Below are 10,309 nucleotides of genomic sequence, written 5' to 3' on the forward strand. Positions count from 1 at the left end.
GAAGTTGTTATACCTGTAGTGGTTCCAATATCATGTAGAAATTTCGTAAGCAGAATTTTTTGGTTAGCATTGCCCCCCCCCCTCTAAAAAATAATGTAGGAGCCCCTACGTCAGCAACATAGAAGTGAGAGCAATGCCTATAGCCTACTTCACTAATTGTCAATGCATATTGATCGGTGGCTTTCGCAGGAATGAGTTCAACTGGGTACCGTGGCACCGAAAGAATGCGGTCAAACCCTCTGCTTCTTTTTTTGTGCAGGGGCCGTATTCTGTAGCGGTTCCTTTTGGAACCGGTTCCTTTGGGCTGTTGCCATTGGTCGGCGCTTCGTTGTCGTCATCCCTGGTGGGCGGGACGACAAATTTTGATGACGTCACACAGGTTGCCAATCTTCTGGAAAGGAACCGGTTCCCTGCTAGGAGAGGAACCGCAAAGAAGTAGTTCTCTCGAGGGTCGCGCGCAGGGGCGAGCATGATGTCGAGGGTTGCTAGGGCAACCGTGGCTGCCGGCTAATCTCGCGCCAGCTGACGAGCCGGCACCTAGACGAGACGAGACAGAGACGGCAATGGCGGCTCCTTTGGTTGTGTTGCTGGCGAGTGCCGAAAGACAAGGACGCGACGAGAGGCAACGACGCGACGCGTTCGGCATGGCCGAAGAAGAGTTTCGAAGGCATTTTAGGCTCTCCAAAGACATAGTGTGACGTCTTTGCGATGAGCTGGAAGGACATCTCGGACCTCAAAGATTTCGTGGTGTCGACACTACGATGAAAGTGCTGTGCGCGCTGCGGTTTTTTGCCACCGGGAGCTTTCAACAGTGCGTCGGGAATGAAGAAGCGATTGCACTGTCGCAGCCTTCGGTCAGCCGGATCATTACAGCCGTCGCCAAGGCCATTACGGTTGTGGGCAAAGAAAAAGGATGGGTTAGATTCCCATCCACGGCGCAACAGAAAGCCGCCGTCAAGGAAGGCTTTCTTAGCCGTGGAAAAATTCCAGGAGTTCTAGGATGTGTGGACGGGAGTCTGATAGCCATCGTTCGCCCTAAGAAGCTCGGCCCCGGCGAAACGGAATCGTACTGGAGCCGTAAAGGGTATTACGCCCTCAACTGCATGGTCGTGAGTATTGTTCATTGACAAATATTTTCGATATGTGATTGCGCGAGTGCACGTTGTAAAAAACTTCGTTTCGTTATTTTTCATCAATTGCCGGTAATACTTGCGTTCCTATTCGAGAAAGTAGCGTTTGTGTTGTATGTGTAATGACGACTTTGATCTTGGCAATAGAACCCGGCCGCACTTTTTCAGTGCTCTCTAATCACAGTTGAATAGCCTTTTCGATGCTACAATGTAAACACATTACGCGCGACTTAAACCGGAATAGACGCCGTAGCAGTGAAGGGAGTCTTCGTCTGCGAGCGATCCTAACAGAAGACGAGCCCTTGTGATTCTTATTCGACGTAAAACTAAAGCATTGTGGCCAACAGTCTGTAAACGTGAAAAGGAGCATCCCATCAATGAAAATGGTGTGAGGGAGAATGAGAATGTGTGGACACCCATTTGCTCTAGCTGTTAATACGGCACATGCTGCCACTTCCGCGTTCTTTCGCTTGTAATAGGCACTTTGTCTGGAAAAAACACAGGTGGCACTCTCTAGCAGAATCTTGTACAATATGGACGGAAGAAACCAAAGGAATTATTTTGCACATTGTGTTGTGACCGCACGCCATACATGAGCACATGTACACATGCCAACATTGCATTAGTAGGTTAAGATGACATTGTTATCATGCTGATGATTAGTTCAACTGCCTACTGCGTATGTTGATACCTCCTTTTCTGTAATTGTGTTGGCTGACTGAACAGTAACTGATTGGCAAGTAGTGTTGTAAGCAAAAGTTTGTGCCAGATATTTGTTGCAGTGGCATTGACACCTTCTCTTTGCTTTCTCTTACGAGGTGTGTGATGCAAAGCTGAATATCCTGGCAATTGACCCACGGTTTCCGGGATCGTGCCACGATTATTTCGTTTGGAGGCATTCTGCATTTCGCCGCCGCCTCACTCGTGGCCTGTTACTTCATGGAGAAGTCTTGCTTGGTAAGTGCACCTAAAGTAGCAGTGCTTCTTCCACATGTAAAACATACACAGTCAAATAGTTTTGCATCCTAGCAAGCTTTAAGAAAGCGTGATTTGCTAGAAATGTGTTGTGAATGCAGCAGTACCTAATGAACCTGCAGCGACTATCGAGAGAAACATGTCTCTCTTAGAAGGCAGATATTTTTACCAGCATGTATACAACAGCTGACATGTTATTCTGTTTATTTACTTATTAATTTCAATACACTGAATGCCACGTGGAGCGTTACAGGCAGGGGTGTAATTCTACAGAACACGTCGAAATGGCAGTTTTCAAGTATGATGGAAAAGGGTTGGTGACAATGGACTCGGGTAGCTGGTTCCTGGTCACTGTCCTTGGAACGAAGGAATAAGCGTGTGCGTGAAACTTCCGGCATCGACGTTAGTGATCGGTGTAGTATATATTGTAGAATAGTGCAAGTTGCGCTATTTTTCTTTGTGTCACAATGTCTGCAATTTTTTTTGTTGCAGCGACATGTGGTGCTGGAGTGATTAGAAAGGATCAAATGGGTAGCTCGAGTTCGGGTACCTTCACGAGAAGAGGTACGAAAGGTAGAGTAAGGATCCCAGATACTGGCAGCATATTCGAGAGTAGACCTTAGAAGTGTTTTATAAAATAACACTTCTGAAGAGAGAAGAGCTAATTAGTTTTAGTGGAGGATGTACATTTAGGGAGAAGCAAATGGGATGAGCGGAGCAGAAAACCACGAGTATGAAATAAATATTACATGTCCAACTTAACCCGAGAATGAGATTTGCAGCCGAGACAACAGGTGAAATTGGGCTTTTCTTTAAAATGAGTCGAACTTTCTTTACAACTTTCTGGGAAGGTCAATGTTCGATAGATATTGCAACAATAAATCCAAGACCCGCTGCTGTTGTAAAAGGGCCCTGGCGTAGAGTGTGTTCTTGCATTGTGCCTTAATGTATCCACGTTCGTTCACTGACGTGCAACACTTTACAGGGGACTCTGGGTACCCGCTAGAGCCATGGATCATGACTCCTGTGCCTGGTCACCCAAATCGCCTCACGGCAGAGGGGCGCTATAATGAGGCACACGCATCAATGCGAAATGCCGTTGAGCGGTGCATAGGAGTCGTCAAGAGCCGCTTCCGATGCCTGCAGAGGTATCGGGTGCTCCACTACTCGCCTCAGAAAGCAGCCACTATTGTTGCAGCTTGTGCAGCGCTGCATAACCTCTGCCTTGCAGCAGGCGTGCCTCTGCCAGACGACCCAGGTGACGACGGTGCACATGACGACAGCGCACAGGAGCCAGCCCAGGCACAAGTGCCGCTTCAAGTACAGGTGCCACCGCAGGCGCACCCTGTACAGCCTTCTCGAGCTTTGTTTCAAAGAGGCCGTGCGGTGCGTGAATCCATAGTTGGTGTGTTTCGGCTGCCCAGAAATTTGCGCATTGCCTACCTGCAAAGTGTGCGCCGGCGCATTCGCTGGCAAATGAGGCGGAGACATGTGCTGGTGTAACATGTTTTATTTTTATTTTCATAAAAGTAAATAGGCCGTGCACTTCAACATAACACATTGCGTGTGCTCACATGTGGCTAATCATAGTATGCTGCATACTGCAGTAGTGAAAATCACATGATTTGTCTATGTTGAGCATGACAGATACACATGCAGTGACAAATAACCATGTGCCATTATGTTACTCCTTTGCTTTGTTCACTGTGCTTTTGAATATTGTCTCGCCAGGGAATTTTCTTTAAATAAAGGTTATTTCCAAGGTGAATGGCAAGCAATCTTGCATTGTTGAATATTGCTTTGCAATGCCTATTTTACTGTGCAGTATGCATTGTTCCAAAGCTGAAGATGTCTGTTCATGTGTGACACGCAAGAGCAGCATGAGTTACACAGCAACTGAAATGTCGTCAGCAATCTGTATAGCACATATTGAAACATATAGCAACAAACGAGACATGTCAAGCACTTATTGGAGCAGGATTTCTTTAAATAGCAGACACTCATGCTTACTACTGCTTTGTTTAAACTCAAGAGTTGCTTCAACATTGCATTTCTTGCACACATGATTTCACATAATGCTCGTAATTGCTGCTTAACAAGGTGCAACAATATAAACAAAATCATGACAATGAAACATTTCTTTATTTATTCATTTTATTCATTGGGTACCTGCTTCGCCATTCAGGCATTACAGCAGGGAGGGTACAACTCATATAAATGAACACTCAGAATTACACTCATAAAGCATGGAAGAAATCATCATTTGAACAAATACAGACAGTGTCAGGTGGTAGAGTATTCCAGTCTCTTATAGTACGAACATAGAAAGAGTAGCGAAAAGCGTCGCTTTTAACCCTCTATTGCATGGCGTCCCATATTTGGCACATACCGGTTACCATTCTTTTTCGCGTGTGTGAGATTCCCAGTTGAGAATGTGATACCGTCAGAGTAAATCTCGTAGTTATGCGCACGTATTATGGGCAAGTGCTGCCATCTCTTGAGTGATACGCAAAACAGAGGTGAAGTAGATTTTGGGATGCGACGTGAAACTCGGAGGGGGCAAACACGAGCAATTGGTTTTTTTTTTCTCTGATAAGTTCGACCGCAGAAACGTAGAAAAATTATTTTGGCATATTTTTTGGCCTCGCCAATTCAAGGCAGTTACTAGTTTTCTCAATTTTGCCTGCAACTACAGCAGAGAAACCGAAATCGGTGTGTGCCATATTTGGCACAGTATGAACTTGAAATACAAAATATGGTAACGTGCTGCCATCTGTTCAATAGCCCGAAGCTGCAGGTCACTCTATCACAAGATGTAATTTTGACGATCGGTACGGTGAGGGCGAATTGTCTGCCAAACAGCCGCCTGAAAAGTGAAAAGGAACTGAAATGTAAAGGAAGTGGTGCTTCAGAGGCACTCACAAGCGCGATAGATGACGTAGAGTTATCGTGTGTGCGTTGATACGACAACCGTGCCGTGACATTTCTGTCGAGCTTTGTTGGGAGAGATCCAGTCCAAAAGACTCAGCGCTGGTTTACCTCCGCCAAGGTGTTTCGCGAAATTGATTGCCCCAGCGTAGTAAAGGTCCATAACAGGCACATGGGTGGTGTCGACCTGCTGGACTCTGTTTGGACTTTACTGCATACATATCAGATGTCGAAGAAATGGCACTTTCGAATTTTTACGCCTATGCTAGACTTATCGGTACTAACAGCATGGGTATTGTACAGGAGGGTGCAGGAGCAGCTTAGGAGGAGACAAGTACTACCGCTGGCTCAATTAAAAGCAGGAATTGCAGAATGCCTTACCTCTCATAACAAGTGCCTACCCAACTAGCGACCAGGAAGGACTTCTAGTCAGGACATCGAATTCCATGTTCAAGTCAAAAAAGCACAGGGACCAGCGGCCGCAATGCCACCCAAAGACGACCGATCTGACCAAGTCAGCCACTGGCCAGAATTTGACGAGAAGAAACAAAGATGTAAGCGGCCACCTTGCACAAACAAGTCGTTGGTAAGATAGAGGAAGTGAAACATTCATCTGTGCCTGAACGCAGCAAACAACTGTTTCATTTCATTCCCCACATCACATTAAAAGGCCACCGTCCGTGAAGCTTTGTTTTCCGCCCATGGCAGCAAGAGCGCTCAGCCATCTTCATGGTGTGCCATATTTGGCACAAAGCTTTATCTTTATTATTACAGTCATGTTTGTTCATTCAATCAATAATGAAAGCTGAAAAAATGACTCATAATTCTTGCAATAGAGGGTCAAAAGGAATCTCACATATTTTTAATTTGTGATCTCGCCTTTTAGAAACATATGTGGGCGGCTGAAAATACAATTACCTGGCTATCCCCGTATTAGAGTGGTATATGTTATGAAGAAATTTTAATCTGAGATTTCGGCGACGGTGTTCAAGAAGATGCCAATTTAATGCTTTTTTGCTTTCTGTCATGCTAAGCATCCTGTCATAATTGCCAAGGACAAACCGAACTGCCCTGTTCTGCACTTTTTCTAGTTTATCTACAAGTTCTGTAGCATATGGATCCCAGCAAACACACGCATACTCCAGTGTACTGCGCACATGTGTGAAATACAGTTGCTCCTTAAGTTTCTGTGGCAAGCTACTAAAGTTACGTTTCAAAAAATCTAATGCTCCGACAGCCTTGTTCCTAACATGAGTAACGTGTCTGTTCCACCTTAGATCAGCAGAAAAAAATACATCTAAGTATTTATATTCTGACACTTGTTCAAGAGTAGCATTATTTATAGTGTTACGATTGCTGTCGTGTGAGCTCTTCCAGGTAAAGGTTACGTGGACACTCTTTTTCTCATTCAGTGACATTTTCCATTTTTCACACCATATGGCAATCAAATCCAAATCGTGTTGTAGTGCTTGTTGGTCAGATTCACTGTTGATGACCCTATATACTATACAGTCATCTGCAAACATTGTAAATATTTATTTATTTATTTACATGTACCTTACAGGCCTTCGAGAAGGTATAGTGTAAATGGGGAAATACGGTAACATATTAGTATGGAATCGGGAAAGAAATAAACATCAGCATAATGAAAGGAGTACGCACAGAACATGGAAAATTATTACATTAGCAAATACAATATGTAGAGCAATAACAATAAATGGTAAACAACAACATAATAGCATAATAACATTGTAAACGTTTTTGCATGTTATACAGTAGTAAGTATTGTAAAGAAATTGGGACCACTGAAATTCTTTAACTTGTAGAAAAAATGCAAGAAAATTACAAAAGACATGACGTGTTTAGACGGTTGAAACGGCATATTGATCGTTTAGCAGATTGCGAAATGCAGTGTGTTTATATTGGCATGCAATGGTATCTGGTAGTGCGTTCCATAAACGGACCGCACGGGGAAAGTTGAAAAATTAAAAGCGTGTGTGTTGCCAGAAATCGCGACAGCGCGTCGACGTGGCGTTGACCTATTGAAACCCATGCGCTGATGTTCACCTCTTCGTCGGACTCGAAGAACGGCGGGCAGACTCCGATGGCGCTCGCCCTTCCAACTAGGGAGAGGACGCGCCCTCGCGGTCCGGGCAGGCTGCCTCCTCCGGTTCCTCTGTGATTAACACGTTTGTTAGAATATGGTGCGCAAAAGCTCCGTCAACGAGTGTGCTTACCTGCTTTCGGCGTGCAAGGCGGCTGCATCACGGCGGGCGTTATACACATCTTTCTTCCACACGCCGCGTCATTGGGCTGCAGTTTTCACTGCCGGGCCCTCAGCATTCAGCAAGGCAGTCACTGGCTGCCAGAGCTCCTCCTTGCGCGCCGCCGTCAGCTGTTGACCCAGCACACACGACGCCTTCGCAAGGTAGGGGTGCTCTTCAACCAATGACACGAGTATATCGCGCGGCCTCGCTCAAACATGAGGACCCAGTTTCGGATTCGGCGCGCAAACTGGCAAGTCCAAAACGTAAACAAAGCGAGGCAACTTGTTTGCATAACGTATGGCACACCACCTAGCGACTAAATAAGAAAACAACACAAATAAAATTACAACTCCCAGTAGCGGTCTGCGCCGCAAGCTCACATTTATTACTGAAAATATATTTGCAAGTGTTCTATACAAACCAATGTTTTTTTATCAAACTAGCAACATCCTTCAATTGCTATACCGTCCCCTAAGTACAAACAAAAATGATGACGTGATCTTCCGGCAGACCGCCGCTCGTTGATTGGTTCCCCTCACGCCGCCCCGTTCCACTCTTTCTCCGAGTGACGTAATCCAGACGCAACAGCCAAAGGGAACCGGTTCCCAAAGGAACCGCTACAGAATACGGCCCCAGTTCAGCCTCCTGCGCACTACATACTGCCTGGAGTACAACGTAGGCATGGCGGCTACGTACGATCACGGTGATCTCATTTGCCATTAAGCTGCTGATCAGCTTCTGATGCCACCCATCAGACCACCTCATCATACAACGACAGCAAGCACAGAAGGCGCCACGCAGCTTCTGCAAGTGGCGACACCGTGCGGAACCAGTATAAAGGGCCATCCTTTGGAATACGCGGCCACTGGGCACGGTGGCACCGAAAGAATGCGGTCAAACCCTCGGCTTTTCGTTGTGCAGGTGAGAAAGGATTACGGCAAGTGTTACCGTTCAAGCGATCCTTTTCTACTAGTGCTGCCGTGCCCATGGCTGTGTTGCTTGCTTGATGTTTTTTGCCTCCGGAAGTTACTGATTGTACGAGGGGACAATGAAACTAACCCGGGGCTCGAAGTTCCTCAAATCTTGAAACAACTAAAGGAAATCGCAGCTGATATTAAGGAAATCAAAGAAAACCGCGTGGTAGAAATTGAAAAAAAGGTAGACGCTTGTTCGAAACTTGAAGACAAGGCCACTTTATGCCAAAACCGGCTTTCACATATTAACGAAGTTGTTCTGACCCTTGAAAAGAAAATAGAAGAATCGGAGAACTACAGTAGAAGACCTAATTTGATTATTTTTGGCCTAACAGAACCAGAGAATGAAAACGGCGAAACACCGGAAACAGCCGTAAATGAAGGTATCTTCCAAGAACTTCTCAAACTGAACCCGATAGCTATTGAATGAATACATAGATTAGGTCGTCCGTCCACGAATAAGAAACGACCTGTCATCCTGAGATTGTTCGATAAAAGAGACAAACCGTTAGTCTTCAAACAATGCCACAAGCCGAAGAACACTACTATATCAATAAGTGAAGACTATTCACGAAAAGTTCGAGAAGTTGGAAGGAAGCAGTGGGCAAGTGCGAAAGAGCACCGCGAGAATGGTGATGAAGTTTTCTTAGCTTTTGACAAATAATACATCAATAGGACAGCTTATATTTGAAGCGAAGAAAAAAATGAAAGAATTCCTGTTAAAAAAAACGACGCAGAAAAACCATACCGCCCAACGACCCACCGTCACGTGCACGCGCAGAAATGGGCACGAGAGCCACCGATGATCTAGACAATGTTTCAGAACTTTCATGTTTAGAAATCTTCGAACCTGCCATTCACAGATATTCAGTTTCAGCCAAGGATAAACGTCTGCGTATCGTGAATTTTAATGCACGTAGCGGGGTGAACAAGACAGATTCCCTAGGAATTCACTTGCTACAACACGATCTGCCTATCGCAGTCATAATGGGAACCTGGTTGCGCAGCGATATAACAAATGAACTTGTTTTTCCACCCCATTACAAAGTATTTTCTAAGGATAGACTGCGCAGAGGCGGAGGTATAGACGTTCTAGTTGGAGATCAAATCGGAGCCACACTTATCGGTGATACTCCCAAACTAGAGTGCCTATGCCTCAGGTTATCGTGCTGGGGTCAATGATTTGTGCTGTTCGCATTTTATAAACCACCTGGTGCTACACCAGATTACTTGAAAAAGATTAAAGAGCACATGTCTCTCTATCAAAATAAGAAAAATTTTCTGATCGGCGATCTTAACTTGCCTGGTGTCACTTGGGAGCTCTTCCAAGCAAACAATAAGGCTAATTCTTATTTATTTATTTATTTGATACCTGCTTCGCCGTTGCAGGCATTATAGCAGGGGGATACATAAAAATAAGCATCATAGTAGAGACCAGTAAAGAAACTAATTACACAAAGCGCGGTAAAAGTTATCATTCGACACATTGGATACAATCATAAGCGGAAGATCATTCCACTCTCTTATACATCTAACAAAAAATGAATAGCGCAAGACGTCACCTTTAAAGGAAAATTCATTTAATTTGAGACTGTGGTCCATTCTTTGCGATATATAGGACGGCTCTTGAATGTACTTCTCCTTATCGATTCCAGTTGTAGAATGTTAGATATTATGGAAAAATTTCAACCCAAACACCGTCATAGGGTTCCGAAACAAGCTCGGAATTAAGGACGTCATGATACAACTGAAAAATGAAATCCTCGATGACACTACCAACACGAAAGACAAGGGAGCCATCTTGGGTTTGGACCTGCAGAGCGCTTTTGACAAAGTGAGGCACTCTGCGATTCTGGCCCACGTGTCACGGCTAAACATGGGCAAAAGAACGTATGCGTACATCAAGGATTTTTTGACGGAGCGAACTACCGAAATCATCGCCGGTGACCTGCGGCTCCAAAAGAAGAAGCTCGGCAGTGTCGGGATCCCCCAGGGCTCAGTCATCTCGCCATTACTTTTCAACCTTGTAATGATA

At 45.0% G+C, this 10,309-nt stretch overlaps 1 protein-coding gene across 1 annotated transcript; it reads left to right on the forward strand.

The window, feature by feature from the left end:
* Positions 1–600: 600 nt before the first annotated feature.
* LOC140217434 (putative nuclease HARBI1) lies at positions 601–3,873 on the forward strand. Its single transcript, XM_072288035.1, has 3 exons — positions 601–1,109; positions 1,949–2,087; positions 3,091–3,873. The coding sequence occupies exons 1-3, from the start codon at positions 762–764 to the stop codon at positions 3,606–3,608; spliced, it is 1,005 nt and encodes a 334-aa protein (XP_072144136.1). The 5' UTR covers positions 601–761; the 3' UTR covers positions 3,609–3,873.
* The last annotated feature ends 6,436 nt before the right edge of the window (positions 3,874–10,309 follow it).

The sequence above is a fragment of the Dermacentor andersoni genome, chromosome 4, assembly GCF_023375885.2.
Source record: "Dermacentor andersoni chromosome 4, qqDerAnde1_hic_scaffold, whole genome shotgun sequence".
NCBI classification, from domain to species: Eukaryota; Metazoa; Arthropoda; class Arachnida; order Ixodida; family Ixodidae; genus Dermacentor; species Dermacentor andersoni.